The sequence below is a fragment of the Ovis canadensis genome, chromosome 3 (genome assembly GCF_042477335.2).
Source record: "Ovis canadensis isolate MfBH-ARS-UI-01 breed Bighorn chromosome 3, ARS-UI_OviCan_v2, whole genome shotgun sequence".
NCBI classification, from domain to species: domain Eukaryota; kingdom Metazoa; phylum Chordata; class Mammalia; order Artiodactyla; family Bovidae; genus Ovis; species Ovis canadensis.
Genome location: NC_091247.1, coordinates 113,572,546 through 113,596,144, shown reverse-complemented (window position 1 = coordinate 113,596,144; position 23,599 = coordinate 113,572,546). Strand labels below are relative to the sequence as shown.

At 38.0% G+C, this 23,599-nt stretch overlaps 1 protein-coding gene across 2 annotated transcripts in view; it reads right to left on the bottom strand.

The window, feature by feature from the left end:
- TBC1D15 (TBC1 domain family member 15) overlaps positions 1–23,599 on the bottom strand; it is a 72,667-nt gene that overhangs the window by 16,634 nt on the left and 32,434 nt on the right. Inside the window, exons 6-12 of one of the 2 annotated variants that reach the window (XM_069584014.1) lie at positions 20,441–20,543; positions 19,417–19,467; positions 18,906–19,103; positions 17,296–17,424; positions 16,212–16,315; positions 14,569–14,663; positions 125–241 (exon numbers count right to left, since the gene is read on the bottom strand). In XM_069584014.1, coding sequence (XP_069440115.1) covers positions 125–241; positions 14,569–14,663; positions 16,212–16,315; positions 17,296–17,424; positions 18,906–19,103; positions 19,417–19,467; positions 20,441–20,543 — 797 coding nt within the window. The remainder of the gene's footprint in view (positions 1–124; positions 242–14,568; positions 14,664–16,211; positions 16,316–17,295; positions 17,425–18,905; positions 19,104–19,416; positions 19,468–20,440; positions 20,544–23,599) is intronic. The other variant, XM_069584015.1, reaches the window with a different exon arrangement.

The following is a 23,599-nucleotide window of genomic DNA, read 5'->3' as shown; positions in this document are numbered from 1 at the left end:
TCCAGCACCCAGTAGAACAACCCCTATAAAAACTAGGTCACAGAGCTTTTTACATACGTCTAGCAGCTAAATTTAAATTCTAAATTAAACATACATCTTTAAATGAGGGTATCAGAGAACTTACCTAAATCAAAATCATACATACAGTAGGTCATCAAAATGTCATGAAGCAAAATCAACCCTGGATTATCTTGGCCTTCATAAAACTTGTTGGTTCGATCTGTTCTGTTAACATCTTTTTCTGAGAAAGAAAATCACATATTTGAAAACTTTTAGAATAACAAATTTTTATGAAGCTCGTATCATACAAGTAGTTATTTTTCTTGTTATTAATTTTACTCTCTTACTAAGCTTTTACTTAATGAAAAAGTTCATCAAATTCCATTTCAGATAAGCAATAAAGCTAACATTTTGAAATTTTTTTCCAAAGTCAGTCCACTTCCTCTTGGGTATATTTTAAAATATTTTTCAATTTTTATCTAAACAGAAACCTTTCAATTGAATAGTAGGAAATATTTTTAATTAATTATAACCAACACCAAGTAATAACAGCTCACATTAGTTAGCAATAAAAATGCCAATCATGAATATATGATAGGCAGTAGTATTTGAAAACAGTAATGAAAAAAGTTAATATGCAGCCAAGTGTAATCAAAGAGATTTATTTTCATAATTGTTTCATTCATTGTAAGAAGTATTATCAATTTCCTTGTCATGTTCCATAATCATCTTTAGGACAAATTACTTCCATATTCTCATATATACATTATTCAGTTTATATAAGCAATCTATTTTAATTCTGAAAAAATGAAAATCCACATTTTTCTGGAAATGATTTTTAGACACTAAAAAAAGATCTGGAAACATCACCAGGAGTGTATCTCAACTGGTACCTACTAGATGCTTATTGCTGTGAAACACCTTACAATTAAAAAGGCATTCCTCAAACTTGAATCCCTCAGTAAATTAAGAAAAAATAATGTAAAGAAATTTAAAGTAATTAACCTACTCTATAATCAGTTTTGTTTAAAAGTTATAACTGTTCTCTTCCCCATCCCTGCCCCAGTAAATGGAATAATCTGAAAACATTCTCAATTAACTGTTGTGAAAAGATGAGAAGGTATTTTACAACAAAGCAGAATCTAACGTAGCATGAATTTAGATTCTGTAAGAGTGTTTAAAAAATCATAAGGACAATAGTCTAGCTTTCTGCTAAAAGATACTACACTTGATTCAATAAATATAAGCACCTATCTATAGAGCACTGTGAATACATGTTCAAACAAGGAAAAGCAACAGCAAACAAATCATGCTATAAATGTCAAATTTCATTTAAAAACAGCTTTCATTCTCATATCATTGATAAAGAGGTACATGGTAAGTAATTTTTATTAACTCAAGTGCAATTTACCTAGTCATAATGCCAACATAGAAATTCTTCCCTTACAGGTTTTTAAACACAGTAAAAAATTATTTGTGCCCTCAAGAACTATCTGTATTTCTTTCCTCTTGTGTATTTAGTAGACACGCCAGGCAGAAAACAAAAAGGTATCAAGAATGATACAAGGACAGTGTTTCTAGAAAGAAAATGAGCACTGAATTTTTTTTTAAGTCCTCATTAAATCCAGCTCTCTAACTTGATGCAGTGAAGACTGACGGAAAGCACAGCTGCGCAGCCTGCTGTTTCACCTTCACCACTCCTAACGCCGAGGGGGTCCTGCCTGGCAATCATGCTCTATTTCTCTCATGCGTTCCCGTTCTTTTCGTATTATTTTACATCTTCTCCTCTCCCAAGCCTCCAGTACGTTATCCTCCCCCCACACCTTACCTCTGAGGATCTTGCTTCCTATCTCTGACAAAATGAAAGTTATCTGAAGAGAACTCCACAGATTCCTACTACTTTAACCACACAGCAGCCTCTGTACCCCTAGTCTTCCTCCTCGTGCACAAAAGCCATGCCCTATTGGCTACTCAAAGATAGGGTCCCAGTTAATTCTTGCCTCGCTCTCTAGTTTCATCCAGCATTCAACCATACAACTGCTTCTATCATCATAAAAATCTTTCTTAACCTCACTCTTCCCTCTAATTGTGGCCCCATTTTTTCTGGTTACAGCAAAACTTCCTGAAAGAACTGTATATATTGTCTCCATGTCCTCTCTTCCCATTTCCTCTCAAACTCAGTCCAATCAGGTTGTCACATCCACCACTCCACCAAAACTCCTTTTCCATCAAAATTTTTAGTGATCTCTTCATCACTCTGCTCAACAGTCAATCCAAGTTTTCATCTTACTTAACATCCCAGTCACTCCTTGAAATGCTTTCAGCTAACGTCAGGACAAATTCTCAGTCTTCTCTCCTTTTTCTCTGGTTGTGTTCTCACCCTCTTCTGCTGATTTCTCCTAACTGTTCCCTGGTGGCCCCGCTGGTAAAGAACCTGCCTGCAATATGGCAGAACTGGGTTCGATCCCTGGGTTGAGAAGGTCCCCTGGAGAAGGGAATGGCTACCCACTCCAGTACTCGGGGCTGGAGAATTTCATGGAGAGAGGAGCCTGCGGGGCTACAGTCCACGGGATGGTAGAGAGTCAGACACAACCGAGCAACTAACTCTCGCTTTTCTTCAATCATGCACTTAACAAAAGGCAGTCTTGGTAAGACTCTACGTAACTGTGCAGTCCATGGGGTCACAAACAGACACGACTGAGCGACCTTCTCTACAAGTTAAAGTGCCTCAGGGCTGTTATCAGCCCCTTCTTCTCTAAATGCAGCCATACCCTTGGTAATTTCATCTGTCTCCTACCATCAGTATGTTGCTGCTGCTGCTGCTGCTGCTGCTAAGTCGCTTCAGTCGTGTCCGACTCTGTGCAACCCCACAGACGGCAGCCCACCAGGCCCCCCTGTCCCTGGGATTCTCTAGGCAAGAACACTGGAGTGGGTTGCCATGTCCTTCTCCAATGCATGAAAGTGAAAAGTGAAAGTGAAATCGCTCAGTCGTGTCTGACTCTTCGCAACCCCATGGACTGCAGCCCACCAGGCTCTTCCGTCCACGGGATTTTCCAGGCAAGAGTACTGGGGTGGGTTGCCACTGCCTTTTCTGATCAGTATGTTGATGATCTCTACATTTCTATCCCAGCCCCTAGCTCTCCTCTGAATTCCACACATAATATATCCACTTCCTACTCTTAAGGAAATCCAATAGGCACTCTCAAACTTAACATGTCCAACACTAAATTCTAAATATTCCCCTTCAAACTTGAGTCTCCCACAGTTATCCCTCTTTTAATAATAAAAAAGAAAACAGCAACTCTATACTTCCAGTCATTCACCTTAAAAACCTATTGTCATTCTTAAGTCTGTGCTCTTCTTGTCTGACACTGGTATATCTGTGAAACCTCCAAAATACATGTAAAAATCAACACTGAGACCGCCCACCCGCTCCCTCCATCCCTCACCTAACACCCTCCCCTGGAGCCACACTGCTCTCCTTGCCCTTCTCCAACCAAACACGAGGAGCTCACGTGGCAGAAACAAGTCTAGGTCACGCCACTACCCTCTGTGCAGGATGCCGTCCACTGTGACAGCTGCACGGCACACGCCCTCGGCTTCCTTCAGTCTCTATTCCAGCCACGCTCAAACACTGGGCACCATTCTCCCTCATCCAAATCACAGCAACAGCCTCAAATGGCCTTTCTACTTGCACCCTGTCCCTCAAAGCTATTCACCAGATAGGAGCCAGAGTGATTTGTTAAAACAAGTCAAATCACGTTACTCTTTGGCTCAAAATCTTCCACTGCCTTTCCATTTCCCTCATAGCAAAACTTCAAGTCTTTACAAAGCACTATGAGGCTCTAAGTGATCTGTACCAACACCTCCACCATTTCTACTGTGACCTCATCAATTTCTAAACCTCAACTCATTCTGACCACATCTCCCAGCTGTACTTCACACATGCAGAGATCCTGGATATAAACAAGTCTAACAGAGTCATTCCTTTCTGCTTGGAATGCACATTACCTAGATATGTGCATGGCTTACTCATGCCCGCTTTCAAGTTTCTATTCAAATAGAACATCCTCAGTAAAACCCTTCCCTGGTTTAACTTGGGTGACATCACACCTTGAATTTCGTCTTTCCTGACTTGTTTTTCTATTCAACACTTATCACTAATAACAACATATCTTTCTTACTTATCTTGTATACTGTCTGCTCTTTCCCATAGGAATTTTGCCTGTTTTTTCATTGGTGAATTCCCATAGCCCAGAGGAAAGCCTCATATATGTAATAGGCACTCAGTTCAGTTCAGTTGTGTCTGACTCTGCGACCCCATGAACTGCAGCACACCAGGCCTCCCTGTCCATCACCAACTCTTGGAGTCCACCCAAACACATGTCCATTGAATCAGTGATGCCATCCAACCATCTCATCCTCTGTCGTCCACTTCTCCTCCTGCCCCCAATCCTTCCCAGCATCATGAGTCAGCTCTTCACATGAGGTGGCCAAAGTATTGGCGTTTCAGCTTCAACATCAGTCCTTCCAACGAACACGCAAGACTGATCTCCTTTAGGATGGACTGGTTGGATCTCCTTGCAGTCCAAGGGACTCTCAAAAGTCTTCTCCAACACCACAGGTCAAAAGCATCAATTCTTCAACGCTCAGCTTTCTTCACAGTCCAACTCTCACATCCATACATGACCACTGAAAAAACCACAGCCTTGACTAGACAGACCTTTGTTGGCAAAGTAATGTCTCTGCTTTTTAATATTCTGTCTAAGTTGGTCATAACTTTCCTTCCAAAGAAGTAAGCATCTTTTAATTTCATGGCTGCAATCACCATCTGCAGTGATTTTGAAGCTCAAAAACATAAACTCAGCCACTGTTTCCACTGTTTCCCTGTCTATTTACCATGAAGTGATAGGATCAGATGCCATGATCTTCATTTTCTGAATGTTGAGCTTTAAGCCAACTTTTTCACTCTCCTCTTTCACTTTCATCAAGAGGCTCTTTAGTTCTTCTTCACTTTCTGCCACAACTCTACACATGGACATCACCAGACGGCCAACACCGAAATCGGATTGATTACATTCTTTGCAGTCAAAGATGGAGAAGCTCTATACAATCAGCAAAAACAAGACCGGGAGCTGACTGTGGCTCAGATCATTAACTCCTTATTGCCAAATTCAGACTGAAATTGAAGAAAGCAGAGAAAAGTGATTTAGGTCAGGTATGACCTAAATCAAATCCCTTATGACTATATAGTGGAAGTGAGAAATAGACTTAAGGGACTAGATCTCATAGACAGTGTGCCTGATGAACTATGGACAGAGGTTCGTGACACTATACAGGAGACAGGGATCAAAACCATCCCCAAGGAAAATAAATGCAAAAAGGCAAAATGGCTGTCTGAGGAGGCCGTACAAATAGCTGTGAAAAGAAGAGAAGCAAAAAGCAAAGGAGAAAAGGAAAGATATACCCATATGAATGCAGAGTAAGCAGCAAGGAGAGATAAGAAAGCCTTCGTCAGCATCAATGTAAAGAAATAGAGGAAAACAACAGAATGGGAAAGACTAGAAATCTCTTCAAGAAAATTAGAGATACCAAGGGAACATTTCATGCAAAGAGGGGTTCAATAAAGGACAGAAATGGTATGGACCTAACAGAAACAGAAGATATTAAGAAGAGGTGCTGTACAAAAAAGATCCTCACAACACAGATAATCACGATGGTGTGATCACTCACCTAGAGCCAGACATCCTGGAATGTGAAGTCAAGTGGGCCTTAGGAAGCATCACTACGAACAAAACTAGTGGAGGTGATGGAATTCCAGTTGAGCATTTCAAATCATAAAAGATGCTGCTGTAAAAGTGCTGAACTCAATATGCCAGCAAATTTGGAAAACTCAGTAGTGGCCACAGGACTAGAAATGGTCAGTTTTCATTCCAATCCCAAATAAAGGCAATGCCAAAGAATGCTCAAACTGCCCCATAACTGCACTCATCTCACACGCTAGTAATAGGCACTAAGCAGATATTTGTTAAATGAATGTATGATTGTCTAAAATAATATGACTTCTAAAAAGACCCCTGGTAATTCTAACATGCAGTCAAAGTTAGGAAACAATGCTCTAAAGACTGGCATTCCTGCCTCTATTTTTCCCTAGGTGATAGCATCTATTACCATGGATATTTACATTAATAACCAAATTTATACAACCTACCCAGACTACTGCAGATTACTGCCACTTGACATTCCATTTGTATGTCCTACCTTAAGATATATACGTAACATCTAATTCAATTTCACTATACCCCATGCCAACAACTCCATGCCAACAACACTATACTTTGCCAACAACGGTCCATCTAGTCAAAGCTATGGTTTTTCCAGTAGTCATGTATGGATGTGAGGGTTGGACTATAAAGAAAGCTGCATGCCAAAGAACTGTGGTTTTGGAGAAGATTCTTGAGAGTCCCTTGGACTGCAGGGAGATCCAACCAGTCCATCCTAAAGGAGATCAGTCCTAGGTGTTCATTGGAAGGACTAATGTTGAAGCTGAAACTCCAATACTTTGGCCACCTGATGTGAAGAGGTGACTCATTTGAAAAGATCCTGATGCTGGGAAAGATTGAAGATGGGAGGAGAAGGGGACCACAGAGGATGAGACGGTTGGATGGCATCACTGACTCAATGGACATGTGTTTGAGTAAGCTCTGGGAGTTGGTGATGGACAGGGAAGCCTGGTGTGCTGCAGTCCATGGGATCACAGAGTCAGACACGACTGAGCGACTGAACTGAACTGATACTCCATGCATCTCAGTAAGTAGCACCACCAAATGATCAATTTCTCAAGCCAAGAAACATAGTCCCATCCCTAATTTCTCACAAACTCTTACCAATTCTATCACAAAATATAACTTGTATCAATCTCCCTCTCTACATCTCCACCGCCACCGTCTCTTGTTTTGGAGTCATTCCTACTAAGTGGTCTCCTTGTTCCTACTCTTATCTTGATTCAATCCAATTTACATACAGCAGAAAAAAATGACTTTAAAATATAAATAGGATTTTACTTCAAATACTTCAACAGTTCCTCTTCATATTTAAAATAAAAGTCACCTTCTTGGCATGATCCACAAGCCCTCAGCTTATCTGCATTTTTTTTTTTTTTAAATACAGAGGATTCAGGGCTTCCCTGGTGGTCAAGTGGTTATGAATCCGCTTTCCGATTCAGGAACACAGGTTCGCAGGAATACAGCTTTGATCTGTGGTCCAGGAGGATTCCACATGCCGCAGAGCAGCTGAGCCCTGTGCCACGTCTACCGAGTTCACGCTCTGAAGCCCAAGAGCTGCAACTACTGAAGCCTGTCCAGCTAGAGCCTGTACTCAGCGACCAGACAAGCCACCAGTGAGAAGCCCGCATGCCACAACAGAGAACAGCCCCCGCTCTGCACAGCTAGACAGCCCACACGCAGCACCGAAGACCCAGCGTGACAAAAATAAATAAACTGAAAAAATAATAACTACAGAAAATTTATACCAAACAACAACAAAGAGCTTTTGGTAATTTTTTCTAAAGTCCTAAGGAATATTTTTGGGAAAAAGTATAACAGGAAAAAAAATGCTTTTAAACGAATGCATTATATACTTGTAAAAAGCACAGTATAGCTGAAAGATCTGATTATGAAAGTGTCTATGCTATAGAATGATCCAGATAGATGACTTAAGATAATTTACTAACCTTTTCTGAACTTCAATTTCATTATCTGCTAAAATGAGAAAATTACACTAAACTCTGCCTCAATTCAAATTACATAACAGGCATTTAAAACGTCTAAATTTTTCTTTCAATTTCATGGAAACTGAAAACAGGACACGGGAAAGAGTGACAAGATCAGTCATCACTGCGACTGCTTGATAAAGGGAAGAAAGGACGGCATGCGGAAGGAAAGGGCTTAAAACACTGGGTTCGTTTTTCTCTAAGATCCCTTTCACTCCCAATGTTTCTAAGCAGGAAGCAACAGTGCATTATCGTTTTTCCTACTGAAACAGAAAATAGTAGGAGGCTTTAGGCGGAAACTTCAGATAACCCCATTCCTCAAGATTTCCAAACTTTTGCCTTAACCGGAGGAAGGATGTGGTTTCCTCTGGTCTAATTTATTTTTCATTTTTTTTTTTTGCTTCAAGTTAACTTTATTTTTTTTTTTTTTAGTTTTTTTAGTTTTTTATTTTTTAAATTTTAAAATCTTTAATTCTTACATGCATTCCCAAACATGAACCCCCCTCCCACCTCCCTCCCCATAACATCTTTCTGGGTCATCCCCATGCACCAGCCCCAAGCATGCTGCATCCTGCGTCAGACATAGACTGGCGATTCAATTCACATGATAGTATACATGTTAGAATGTCATTCTCCCAAATCATCCCACCCTCTCCCTCTCCCTCTGAGTCTAAAAGTCTGTTATACACATCTGTGTCTCTTTCCCTGTCTTGCATACAGGGTCGTCATTGCCATCTTCCTAAATTCCATATATATGTGTTAGTATACTGTATTGGTGTTTTTCTTTCTGGCTTACTTCACTCTGTATAATCGGCTCCAGTTTCATCCATCTCATCAGAACTGATTCAAATGAATTCTTTTTAATGGCTGAGTAATACTCCATTGTGTATATGTGCCACAGCTTTCTTATCTATTCATCTGCTGATGGACATCTAGGTTGTTTCCATGTCCTGGCTATTATAAACAGTGCTGCGATGAACATTGGGGTACATGTGTCTCTTTCAATTCTGGTTTCCTCGGTGTGTATGCCCAGAAGTGGGATTGCTGGGTCATAAGGTAGTTCTATTTGCAATTTTTTAAGGAATCTCCACACTGTTCTCCATAGTGGCTGTACTAGTTTGCATTCCCACCAACAGTGTAGGAGGGTTCCCTTTTCTCCACACCCTCTCCAGCAATTATTGCTTGCAGATTTTTGGATCACAGCCATTCTGACTGGTGTGAAGTGGTACCTCATTGTGGTTTTGATTTGCATTTCTCTAATAATGAGTGAAGTTGAGCATCTTTTCATGTGTTTGTTAGCCATCCGTATGTCTTCTTTGGAGAAATGTCTATTTATTTTTCAGGAAAATAAAGATTTTTTTCAATCAAATAAAGATCTCAGCATTTGTCTTTATGTCTACAAAAGCTGCCAAATCAGTCTGTTATGCTGGGATTCCTAACTATGATTTAGAGAAATTTTTCTTTCATGGGATGATAGTGATGATCATGGTGGTCAAAAGCATCCCTCAAATCTTTATTTATAAAGCTACAGGTACACAAAACCAAATGCAAGAATTTTACAAGTAAGTTTCACTACTAACAAAAACTATCCTAAAATTATATACAGGCCATGCAAGAAACAGTAAGCATTAAAACTGGATACTGCTCTTATTAACTATATGACTTTGGACAAGCCATTTATGCTCTCAACGCTTCAGTTTTCTTATCTGTAAAATGGAAGTTATGAATGGAACTTGTCAGGTAAACATGTATAGCAGTAACTATGCACACCTTCAGTAACGTATACCAACCTGGCCTTCATCATAAGAGCCAGACAATCCGGTAACTATTTGGTAAAGGTTAATTCTTTTAATGTAAAATTCTATCAAGTATCTCTTCTCCAGAGAATAAATAGTCCCAGATGAAGTTATTCAGTTCTTAAATACTGACAAAGATTTACTATCTGGAGTCATTTATTTGAATAAAAAATAAAATATATGTATATTTAAAGAAGGTCTTGAAGGATATAAGCCAAAGCCTCTTAACCATTGCTGTTTTCTTTGAATGACAGAAACAAAGATTTTTATTTCATTCTCTTAGGCTCATCTATAGTTTCTAATTTTTCTACAATAAACAAGGTATTTCTGTGAGGAATACGATTATTTTTTAATGAAATTAACAAGCAAATAAGGTTAAACATTTCTTTAATTCATGTTTTGGAACTCGAAATATATTAGTACTTTTACTGGCTGCACTCATATTCCTATTGGAAGAGACAACCAAGAATATTAAACACACATTTTAATATATTATTAATATATTAATATATTAATTATAATATATTAATTTTTAATTCCATTCTGATTTCTCTTTTTTTAAACTATAATTGACTTACAGTATTATATTAGTTTCAGGTATGTAACATAGTGATAATATTTTTATATACTATACTCCATTTAAAGTTACTACAGAATAACAGCTACATTTCTCTGTACTGTACAATATATCCCTTTGCGTAACTATCTCATACATAGTGTGTATCTCTTAACACCCTACCCCTATCTTGGCCCATCCCTCTTCCCTCTTCCCACTGATAACCACGAGTTTGTTTTCTACATCAATTATTCTGTTTCTGTTTTGTCACATATATTTGGTTCACTGTATTTTTAAATATTTCATATATAACTGATAATAGATTATTCATCTTTCATCTTTCTCTTATTTCACCATACATAACACTCTCTAGGTCCAGCCACACTGTTGCAAATGAGAGAATTTCATTTTTTTTTAATGGCTAAGTAAGGTCAGTTTTCATTCCAATCCCAAAGAAAGGCAATGCCAAAGAATGCTCAAACTATCACACAATTGCACTCATCTCACACGCTAGTAAAGTAATGCTCAAAATTCTCCAAGCCAGGCTTCAGCAATACATGAACCGTGAACTTCCAGATGTTCAAGCTGGTTTTAGAAAAGGCAGAGGAACCAGAGATAAGATTGCCAACATCTGCTGGATCATGGAAAAAGCAAGAAGAGTTCCAGAAAAACATCTATTTCTGCTTTATTGACTATGCCAAAGCCTTTGACTGTGTGGATCACAAGAAACTGTGGAAAATTCTGAAAGAGATGGGAATACCAAACCACCTGACCTGCTCTTGAGAAACCTATATGCAGGTCAGGAAGCAACAGTTAGAACTGGGCATGGAACAACAGACTGGTTCCAAATAGGAAAAGGAGTACATCAAGGCTGTATATTGTCACCCTGCTTATTTAACTTATATGCAGAATACATCATGAGAAACACTGGGCTGGAAGAAGCACAAGCTGGAATCAAGATTGCCGGGAGAAATATCAATAACCTCAGATATGCAGATTTCACCCCCCTTATGGCAGAAAGTGAAGAGGAACTAAAGAGCCTCGTGATGAAAGTGAAAGAGAGTGAAAGAAAAGAAAACAAAAGAAACAAAAGAAAACTAAGAAAACTCAACTAAAGAAAACAAAGATCATGGCATCTGGTCCCATCACTTCATGGCAAATAGACGGACAAAAAGTGGAAACAGTGGCTGACTTTATCTTTTTGGGTTCCAAAATCACTGCAGATGGTGACTGCAGCCACGAAATTCAAAGACGCTTACTCCTTGGACAGAAAGTTATGACCAACCTAGATGGCATATTGAAAAGCAGAGACATTATTTTGCCAACAAAGGTCTGTCTAGTCAAGGCTATGGTTTTTCCAGTGGTCATGTACGGATGTGAGAGTTGGACTGTGAAGAAAGCTGAGCGCTGAAGAATTGATGCATTTGAACTGTGGTTTGGAGAAGACTCGAGAGTCCCTTGGACTGCAAGGAGATCCAACCAGTCCATTCTAAAGGAGATCAGTCTTGGGTATTCATTGGAAGGACTGATGTTGAAGCTGAAACTCCAATACTTTGGCCACCTCATGCAAAGAGCTGACTCATTCGAAAAGACTCTGATGCTGGGAGGGATTGGGGGCAGGAGGAGAAGGGGACGACAGAGGATGAGGTGGCTGGATGGCATCACCGACTTGATGCACATGAGTTTGGGTAAACTCCGGGAGTTGGTGATGGACAGGGAGGCCTGGCATGCTGCAATTCATGGGGTCGCAAAGAGTTGGACACGACTGAGCGACTGAACTGTAGTACTATTTTTACTATTTTGAAGGCCCTCCATACTGTTTTTTATAGTGGCTGCACCAACTAACATTTCCCATCAAGAGTGTACAGGATTCCTTTTTAATCATATCACCAACATTAGTTATCTGTCGTCTTTTTAAATGACAGCCTTCTGTCAGGTATGAGGTAGTATCTGTGGTTTTGATTTGCATTTCTCTACTGGTTAGCACTGTTGAGCATCTTCTCATGTGGCTGTTGGCCATCTGGATGTCTTCGTTGGAAAGTATCTATTCAGGTCTTCTGTCCATTTTTTAATTGATTTTTTGAGCCATTTATGTATTTGTGGGTGCTAACCACTTAAAGTTCCTATCATTTACAAATATTTTCTCCAATCCGGCAAGCAGGCTGTCTTTCATTTTGTCAGTGGTTTCTTTTGCCATGAAATAGCTTTTAAGTTTTTATTCGTTCCATTTGGTTACTTTTGCTTTAGTTTCCTTTGCCTTACGAGACAAAGCCAAAAAAAACAATGCTATGATTTACATCAGAGTACTCTGCCTATGTTCTCTTCTAGGAATTTTATGGTTTCACACCTCACATTTAGGTATTCAATCCATTTTTAGTTTTCACTTTTATATTCGGTGTGAGGAAATGTTCAAATCTGTTTTATACACAGCTCTTCAGTTTTCCCAGCATCATTTCATGAAGAGGCTATTTTTTCTGCATTATATATTCTTTCCTTTGTTGTAGATTAAACAACCATAAGTATATGAGTTTGCCTCTGGACTCTCTATTCTGTCCCACTGGGACCTATGTATGTTTTTGTTTCAGTACCATGCTGTTTCCCTAACTGTAGCTTTGTAGTATAGTCTGAAGTCAAGAAAGCATAATACCTCCAGCTTTTTTTTTGTCTCAAGATTACTTTTGCATTTTGGGGGTCTTCTGCAGTTACATTATTAATTTTAGGATTATCTGTTCTAGTTTTGTGGAAAATGTCATACATTTTTCAACCCCCCCCCCCCTTCTGGGATTCCCATAATGCAAATGTTAGTATAGTTCATGTTGTCCCAGTGGTCCCTTACACTGTTCATTTTTCTTTTCTTTTTGCTGTTCTGGTTAGATGATTTCCATTATTCTATCTTCCAGACCATTTATGTGCTCTGTATCATACAGTCTATTAATTCCTTATAGTGTGTTTTTCATTTCAGTCTGTATTTTTCAGTTCTTTTTTCTATTTTCTGTGTTATTACTCATAAAAACACTTTGACTTCTTTATCTGGTAAACTGCTTATTTCTGTTTCATTAGCTGTTTTTTCAGGGGTTTTCTCCTACTCTTTCAATTGAAACAAATTCCTGTCTTCTTGTTTTGTTTAACTTTTACCTAATTTCATAGAGGAACAGCTTATGGGTGTCATTATGTGGGGAAATCCCTATACAGTCAGCATGTGCCCATGGCTTTGGAGGAAAGCTGGATCCATCCTGAACACAGCTCACGTTTTCCCTGAGAGCATGATGGTAGCTATCACCTTGGTAGGAGGTGTGGCTCAAGATGGAGGGGCTAGGGCCAGAGCCGGGTATGAGCTGGCTGTCTGACCCTCTGCTGTCATCTCCCTTTCTGGGACAGGTTCAGGACTCAGATTCCTGGAGCATCTTCTCGTGTCCCAGGGGTCAGTCTGAGCGGGTCCTCTTCCCTCTAAGTGTGTACCCTATACACCTCTCCCAGTGGGAAAATTGCTAGAACAAGAGGGGCTAGTGTGGGCACTCCAAGTGTTGGGGCATGGGCTATGGGTCCTGCAAAGGTCACTGATCCAGACTGCTTCTCATATTCTGCCTGTAATGGGTGCCCACATCCTGCTCATATGCTGCTTCAGGCCTGAGTTGCTTCTATATCTCACAGCCTGTCACCCAAGCAGGGCTATAGAGTGTCTGTTTAGCTCAGGCCAGGACGTGCAAGGGTGGTTATGGGAAGCCCACCAGCTACTCCCGCAGCTTTCAATCCACCCTCTCCACTCTGCCTCAGGTAAGTATGAGCACTCTCCTCAAGAGCAGAGTTCAGGCTTCCTACAGGCCTCCTGTTAGGCCCACTCACCCTCCAACCAGCCGAGGGGGCTCATTTCATGTGCTGGACCCCATGACTGTGGTACCCAGTATGTGGCTCAACCCACTCATTCCCCAAGGAGGACCTCTATCCATGTAATTTCCCGAGTCCTCTCCCAGCGACACAAGCTCGTCACCTGTCTTCCTTTCCTAATCAATATCATGCATGTCTTTCTCTCAGCTTTGACTGTGTAGGGGTCTCTTCGCCAGTCTCCAGGTACTTTTCAGTGAAAACTGTTCCACGTGTGGATTTTTGATGTGTTTGGGGGAAAGGTAAGTTTTGCATCCTCTACTCCATCTCGTCTCTCTGAGACACAGCTTTATGACCTTATTATCTGGCCCAAATTCACAACAATGCTAGTTTCCTCAGAGGGCTAGAGAGCCAGGAAGAGGCTTGCAGCTAGAAAGAGCACCTAAATCATACTCTGAAGGCTGTCCTAGGAGGTTTGAGGTATTTTCAAGGCAAGAGTCTTTGCCACAAGCCTCTAACTTTTTATTTGGGCCCTAACTCTTACTATATACTTTCATTTCTTAAATCTCACCAAAACTTCCATGCAACTCTTTCAAACATTTCCAAAATTAAGAAAAAATTACCGATAAGACTTCTATAATCTCTTAACCTCGAATTTCTTTTCTCTTGTTCCTCGCTGACAGATTTCCACTGCAGTTTCATTCTGAAGTATTCATCACTACAAAAAACAATTTTACACCAAAAAAAAAGAAAAGTTACTTGAATACCTAAAAAAAAATTTTAATGTATTAAAGCATTTATGATGCTGCTGCTGGTAAGTCGCTTCAGTCGTGTCCGACTCTGTGCAACCCCATAGACGGCAGCCCACCAGGCTCCCCCGTCCCTGGGATTCTCCAGGCAAGAACACTGGAGTGGGTTGCCATTTCCTTCTCCAATGAATGAAAGTGAAAAGTGAAAGTGATGTCACTCAGTCATGTCCAACTCCTAGTGACCCCATGGACTGCAGCCTACCAGGCTCCTGCATCCATGGGATTTGCCAGGCAAGAGTCCTGGAGTGGGTTGCCATGCTAGTGAGATATAAATTTACAAATGACAGTGAAATGTTTAAAGTTATGATAAATTAGTAAAAACAAAGGAAAAATAAAATAACCTTAGGTCATAAGCTTTGTTTAAACTATGTGAATAATTTACATGAGACTTTAAGGAAACATTATTTAAATCCTTAAATCAGACCTAAACTTATTCCTGTCATTAAATACTTTATAACCACTAGAGTTTCTGAATAATGACAAATATTCGGTTGGCCAAAAAGTTTGTTTGGCCAACCCAATATAACTTTTTGGCCAACCCAATATAAACCTAAGGAAAAAAAATTTCTTTTTTCTTTAATGTAACATAAGAGTGCCATTTTCCAACCAGTTTACTGCAGAAATTTGTTGATGTGAAAATGTCTAAGAAGTTCTGGCAAACATATTGAGATGAGAAAGGACTGTGAGTTTGAATATATACATGACTGAAAATGAGCTTTAAATTAAAGGTTAGACTGACGAACTGGGAATAAGTAAAACTGGACAGTTGGTCTGTGTTTCTTTTTAAGTCTAACTAATTGCTTAAAAACAGAAACATACTTTCCCAAAAAAAGAATCAAAGACCAGTTTATAAGAGCACCAGGAAAATAATTTAAAGGTAATTAACCTAAACAGCAAATACACTTATGAACCATTTTATAATTTCATAATAAACTATAAAAATGAATCAAGATAAATAAGATATATTTAAAAATCTGTAAGTATTTTTTAAATGTAGATACAAAGGAACTAGAATTTTTTTAACCATCTTTCAATATATTCACCAATGTAACTGCAATAAAATCTCTTTGATAAGCATTTCTGGTTTGAAATTAACTACTGCACTCATAACAGAGAAGGCAATGGCAACCCACTCCAGTACATGGGGTCACTAAGAGTCATACAAGACTCTGAGACTTCACTTTCACTTTCACGCACTGGAGAAGGAAATGGCAACCCATTCCAATGTTCTTGCCTGGAGAATCCCAGGGACAGGGGAGCCTGATGGGCTGCTGTCTACGGGGTTGCCCAGATTGGACAGGACTGAAGCGACTTAGCAACAGCAGCAGCACTGCACTCATAATGTTTAAATTAAAAAAATGAAAATAAGAACATACTCCCATATCCTAGTATATTACACTTTATATGGTTAAGTTACATGGTTTTCTTTAGTAAGCATACAAAAGACCATTACTTACGTCTTTTGTTTTTGTAACTGAGTTCTTTCCTCTTTGGTACTGTCCCAAGGAAAATAACCCAGAAGAAATTTCCATGCTTGTTTTCTTAATGCATGACTAAGTCCCTGAAGAAAATATGCATATTAAACACACTTGTAAAAAATGAATGCAATATCTTATCTTACAAAACTTTCATATAAACAGAAAAACTAATGGTTAAGAGATAGTTTTATTCAGGCATATCTCATTTTACTGCACTTTGTCTCACTGCATTTCTCAAATATTGCATTTTTAAATTCAATTAAACACCTGTGACAAGCCTGTGTCAAACAAATGTATCTTTGCAATAATTTTTTAACAGCGTTTGTCATTTCATGTCCTGAGTTGCAATTTGGTAGTTCTTGCAATATTTCAAGCTGTTTCATTATTATTTGTTATGGTGATTTGTGATCAGTGATCTCTGATGTTACTGTTATTAAATCTTTTTGTTTTATATTTTTTAATTAAGATATGTACATTTTTCCTTAGACATGACACTGCTGAACAATTAATCAACTAAATACAGTACACAGCACAAGTGTAATTTTTATATGCATTGAGAAATCAAAAAATTCGAGTGACCTGCTTATGTACAGTATTCACTTTACTGCAGCAGTCTAGAACCAAACCCACAACATCTCCAAGGTGCGTACAGGCATGAAAATAGCCCAATTCAGTGAATACTACCTTGTTTTTGACTTTGAGATTCTGAAGATGTAAGCAGCTGCCAGAAAACATAAACAATGAAGAGTACACAGAAGACTATATAGCTGACAGCAGAACAGATTAGACTTCCTAAACCCAAACCTTACTGGAAAAGGCAGCTACCACAGAGAAACACACCACCTCCTTCATATCACCACAGAGCTTCCAAGTAAGAAAGAGTGCCTTTCCACAGGCTTAACAGTATAGCCCTCCAACCCAGCCCCCAAGGACATCACAAGCACCTCACTCTGTCCTACAGGGATTTGAAGATATCATTCATCAAAATGGAGTTCATCTCTCCAACATTTCAAAGAAAAAAGAAAACTCAAATACCAACAATTTAAAATACTAAAGTAATTACCCCTCTAAATATCATCTGCTTCATGTTATCTACATTTAAAATTCTTCCTTCAGAATCAACGTTCTTAGTCCATTCTTCCAATGATACTGGCTCTCTCCTTTGAACAACAGGTCTTTCACCCAAATCAATCTAAAATAAGATAAGCAAAAAGTACACCTTTAGCAAGTGAAATAAAATCAAAGTATATAGCAACTAAAACTAAAGTACTATTACTCACCCATAAGTTCTAACATTTCTAATATTTTCCCTTAGTTTCCAATCTTTAGTTTAGAAACTGCAATAACACTACATACATTTTTCCCTCCTACTAAACACACAAATAACTGAGTGATAAATTCAGAAACAGGAAAACATTTGCTGCTTTGGGTTTCAATTACCTAAGTATAGAACATTCAACATATAAATTCTAAACAAACCCTTCAAACTAAATGGTATGCTATATTATTTAAAAAAGAGAGTACTATTCCATTCATATTCTAAAATTAAAGTTTCTTCCAAACTAAAATTGGTAGCTCTCAGAATTGATTCATGATTCATTAGCTTCACATTGCATTTTATACAGTTTTTTATTCAATTAATGTTGGTAATTTTTTTTTATTTTTTTTTATTTTTTAATTTTAAAATCTTTAATTCTTACAATGTTGGTAATTTTTAAATGCCATTTGTAAGATAAGTTTTTTAAGAGTGTGGGTGTGTTAGTTGCTGAGTTGTATCCAAGTCTTTGCAACCCCATAGATTGTAGCCCACCAGGCTCCTCTGTCCATGAGATTCTCCCCACAAGAGTACTGGAGTGGGTTGCCATTTCCTTCTCCATTAAGTACTATAATTTCGATATTTCATAATGTTCTGTGTGGAGCCTAGAATTGTAACAAATTCAGAAGTCTTGTTGAGCAAACGTAAAGATCTGACATAACTCAAAGCCAAAATTCATCTTACTTAAAACGAAAATATTCACGTAAGAATGAAAGCCCAAGAGCAGTGTCCTGATTAGCTGCCTGTGGAGAGTACCTGGGAAACAAAACTCTGGAACAGAACTATGGGCAACACGCAAGGCTTACTATTTACTCACTCCTATGCACTCAGTGGACTTCCCTGGTGGCTCAGATGGTACAGCGTCTGCCTACAACACAGGAGACCTGGGTTCAATCCCTACGTTGGGAAGATCTCCTGGAGAAGGAAATGGCAACCCACTCCAGTATTCCTGCTTGGAAAATCCCATGGATGAAGGAGCCGGTAGGCTACAGTCCACGGGGTCACAGAGAGTCAGACACAACTGAGCGACTTCACTATGCACTCAATGAAAAGAACGACCTATTCATTATTATCAAAAAGTAATCAAAGAAAAGAGATCCAACACTGATGAATAGAAAAGGAAAGCAGTATAGCTGGTGAAGAAACAACCAAGAATCTGGTGGCAGGACAAGCCTGAATTTTTATCTGTTAGCAAAAAGTTATAAGAAAGGACTGTGAGAGAGAAGCCAGGTATGACCAAAACTGAGTTTCTATTTATCATTTAATTTCTATATTTCTATAGAAATGCATTTCTGTACCGTTAAAAAGCATTTCTCCTGCTAAACTACAAGAACTATATTAACATAAACTCCACTCACCTTTGTGATGACTTCAAATCCTGGTTCTTCTTGTTGATTTATCTTTAAACCTGGAATAGCATCACTAAGAAAATCTGCCATCTCTGAAGGTGGTCGCTGATGTACGGAAGGATCACTGCCTCTTAAACTATCAAAAATGTAGTTTGTGACTTTGGAAAATCCTACCATAGTTGCTGTATAAGGATCCTTTTTAATTTTCTATGTAGTAAGAAGAAAAATATTGGCACAATTAATTCAAATAAACAATAAAAATACCTCATGATAAGATTAGCATAAGGGCCAAGTTTTTTAAAAGAGGGAGGGAAATCAGAACTAAAACAGTATTCTAAGATTATTTTAAAATTTTATTTCTTTCTGGGAAGAAAAATTTAAATTTTCTAAGCCAATTTTTTCATTTGGTTAAAATAGTGTATTAAATGACAAGCTAACGCTACTGATTGAATTGCAGATAAACAAATGATTTGCAGGCTTCATTCAATCTGCATACACCAGAAATATATGCAGTGCTTACTTTCCACTGATGAATGGCCCACAACAGCTTTCTTCTGTCTATCAGTCCTGCCTTCACAAAAAAAAAAAAATACTTCTTGAAGTGCGCACTACCACACTAATGTAATACAAAATATCTGACAGCTAAGTTTAAACACTCACAATATTTAAATATTCGCTGACATAATTTATATACAGGTAACTCATGCCAGTAACAGTAATTTGTTCTGGACAGTGCTGTCCTAGAAAACGGTAAAAAAACGTTTTTCTACTGCTAAAGTTATTTCTAAATCCCAAACTGCTGCTTATTCATATTTAGCAAAAACAGCTACTTCTTAAAGGTCTATCTTCAAAATGATTATTTTTCATAATAAGAAAAACTGTTCCCTCAGTTTTTATTTTAATTAGCATTCAAGAGCTCTCCTGTCCTCCTTCCTAAAAAATCCCCACTTTATCGTCAGAACCAAGAACAGAACATCTAGGACAAAGTAAGCACTCAAACATTTCCTGAATGAATGAGTGAATAAACAAATGAGTCAACAAAAATGCCATTAAGTTTACATAGAAATCTGAGTGAAAAATTATCTTTAGTTCTGCCTGTGCTTTTTAGCCAAATTCAAGGATATACTCAAATACTTGAAGAGGAATTAGACTAACCTGACCTCAAATGAACCTATTTAAATGGAAAATAAAAACTCAAACCAGATGATACATACTATCTCTATAGTATGATACATACTATCTCTATAAAATTACAGAGAATAGTTCCATAAAGTTTACACACAGACAGACATGTGCCTCATTCTGTATAATCTTTAAGAAAGTAAGAGGTATCATGTATATAAAATAATGGGGTCAGACTAACAGATTAATACAAAATAGACAGAGGATGAGATGGCTGGATGCCACCACCGACTTGGTAGATATGAGTTTGGGTAAACTCCGGGAGTTGGTGATGGAAAGGGAGGTCTGGCGTGCTACGATTCATGGGGTCGCAAAGAGTCTGAGTGAGTGAACTGAACCGAACTGAGACTTAAGAAACATACCTGTATTATACCATATGCTGGTTCATCAAGAAGATTTTCAAAAGATTGTGAAAGACTCTTATTCTGACAATTCACAAGAAGTATTCTTTTGTCCTGTGGAGATCTGTAATAAAAAAATAAAGAGCTTTGTAGAAAACAGTAGCACACTGTATCAGTGATACCTGAATAATTACTAATGCAAAGTTACTTTTCCTTAACAACAACAACAAAACCTTAAATGTCCAGTTCCAGGACAGTTTCCCATCAATACAATATTAGCAAGTATTTAGTAACTATCTTACGTGAGTTCCAAAACTACATGAAACTACTAGATTAACAAATAAAAAAGGATGAAGTGTATTGCTATTTTATTTTATTCCAAGAGAACTAAATTATAATAAATCCAAACCCAAACTCTTGTTTAGAATATAGTAGAAAATCCTTACAAATATATCTTCCCTTATTATAAGAATATATTTTCTCTTATAAAGAAAGTTGAAGCACACTTCAGGATTCATTGGTATACGTAATATGTACACTACAGGAAAACGTCATATTTTGAAATGGACACTTCACAGCTTGGGAGTATTTCAATATAAGATATTAAAAATACAAGATACAAAAGATTATCTGTTAAAGATCATTAATTATGCAAATCATTATCATAACACACATGGATTAGTGTACAGTTCACCTAACAGTGTATTTTTAGTTCTTGCTCATTAACCTCTGGACACAAGTTTTTCTTCACATTTCCTAGTAACTACAGAATAAACAAAATGCTTTCCACAAAGAGACCTAATTTAAAGTAAACAAATGAATTAGCCAGTCTTTTTTCTATTCAAAAGTTTCATAAGTTAGTAAGCCAGCTGTAATAAATCCACAACTTTTGTGTTTAAAACCAAAAATTAAATGCATTGTTTTGCTGCTATCTACTTCTAGTTTATTATAAAAACTTGAGATAAGAACTTCAGTATCAGTTATCTCTTCTCAATTCTTACGTAAGAGGATGCAACAGCAATGATGGGGGGACATGAAATCCAAAACAGATTTTACTCTTAGTCAGAACTCAGTCCTCAGAGACAATAACAGCTTAATAAGCCCCTTGGCTTTTTAAAAGAGTTAAGGTTATTTGAAGTAGGGGAAAAAATCACTTTTAAATGTTAGATTTTCATTAATCACTTTTCTGAATATCTCCTGAGGGGTGGTTTATGCTTAACATGAAGACCTATGGATTCTCACAAGGCATTTCTAAGTGATAGGTCAACTTGTAAATGTAGCATCAGAAAAAGAAAATAATTAATACAGGAACGTATTTTTTCCTAACACAATGGTGCTGGCACTATGGTTATTTGTCTCTAAAAATAGTTTAAATCAACTTTTTTCTTTAACTACAAATAAGTGATCATGAAAGTCAAAACACTGGCCTATGCATGTTGAAGGGGAATACATACGCAACCTTCAGTTATCTGTGCCCAGCCAACTATTTGGCTCCAGATATAAAACTATGGTCACAAGACCGGAGATGCGAAGAAGAAATGACTGCTCAACCAACAACCAACCACAGATACTTTTATAAAAGGAAGAATTTCTTTTATTTTTTTAATAACTAATGTTCTGTGGTGAGGGGCTAGAGGAAGTCACATTATACTTGTTTGCCCCTAAAGAAATCAACAAAGCATTTTTTTCAAGCACATCAGTAAGAGGACAGGTGATATGCTGTTAAGCAACTGCAGAGCTCACCAGAAGGAGGCCTGGCATTCCAAAATACTGTCACATTTCCACCTGCCAGATTACCATATTGACTGAATCTGGGGAGATTAATTATTATATTTACAAATTCTGGGGTATTATAGATTCTTGGAAGTTGCTCACTCATAACAACATTATTCAAGACTTTCAAAACCTCACTGCAGCAGTAAGATAGAACTTTTAATGATGCTAACATCAGCAATTCTATAAGATCCTACTAAAGGGCTTAAAGAAAACCACTGTCTAACATCACAACTATAGATGTATAATTACTGAAAATTCAGAAGTATTTTGGACTGAGCCTCTCTCAAAGACTTCAGAATTCAGAAATTACAACAGCTGAAGAATGTTTGCACACTGAGATGAAACAGTCTTGCTACTGAGATCAATATGGAAAGCTAAATAAATAATAATATATAAATAACAAAGCAGAAAAGGTTAATAAAAAGGTACAGAATATTTACAGCAAAACAGTATAGTTTAATCCTATTTATATAATTAATATATAGGCTTCTCTGAGGGCTCAGTGGTAAAGAATATGCCTGCGAATGCAGAAGGCTCAGTTCAATCCTTGGGTGAGGAAGATCCCTGGAGAAGGAAATGGCACCCCACTCCAGTATTCTTCCCTGAGAAATCCCATGGGCAGAGGAGCCTGGTGGGCTACAGTCCATGGGGTCACAAGAGTCAGACACAACAGCAACTAAACAAATGTGTACATATGTAGGTATGAATACACACACACACACACATCAATGTACCTCACAAAGAGAATATGTAAGGGTCAAGAACCTAACCTCGTATATGGCTGGTGTTATGATACAACCAATATGGCTTTTTAAGGAAATATTTCACTGCTTGGATATTTACGTATTAATTTTTAAATGGCCCAATATATAAAATAGTTTTAACAGAACCAATAACCTTCACTGACATCCTAGCAACCAACTTGGTTCCAGAAAAATAACAAAAATGTTTCTGTGGCTCATTCTTTGATCCCACTAAATAGGATGTTTTAAATGCTGATAAGCCAAACAGTAAAGAACATCAATGGGTAAGACAATTTGTTTATCCCAGTAAAGAAAACTAGTTGAGAAGCTAGTTAAGTCTCAAGAAGCTGGCCTATTTTGTGCTGACTGATCCACTTGATAAACTGAAAGAAGGAAATGGGCTTAGCTGCCCCAGCCTTTATCTCACTAGCAAATTTGCAATTTCCTTTCACGTGTATGGTTAAGGGCGTTAACTCATTACAGGGAGTATTAGGAAGACATCACGGCCAAAGATATAAGCCACATTCCTTAACGGAGGTTAACCAGAGAAAGAAGGTAACGCAGTCTGAGTCTACCTCTACTGATGTTCTGAACCCAGAAGACAACAAGGGTGACCTGGGAGCGCAGCGGCCAGGATCTCAGTAAAGCTGCTGAACCAGGC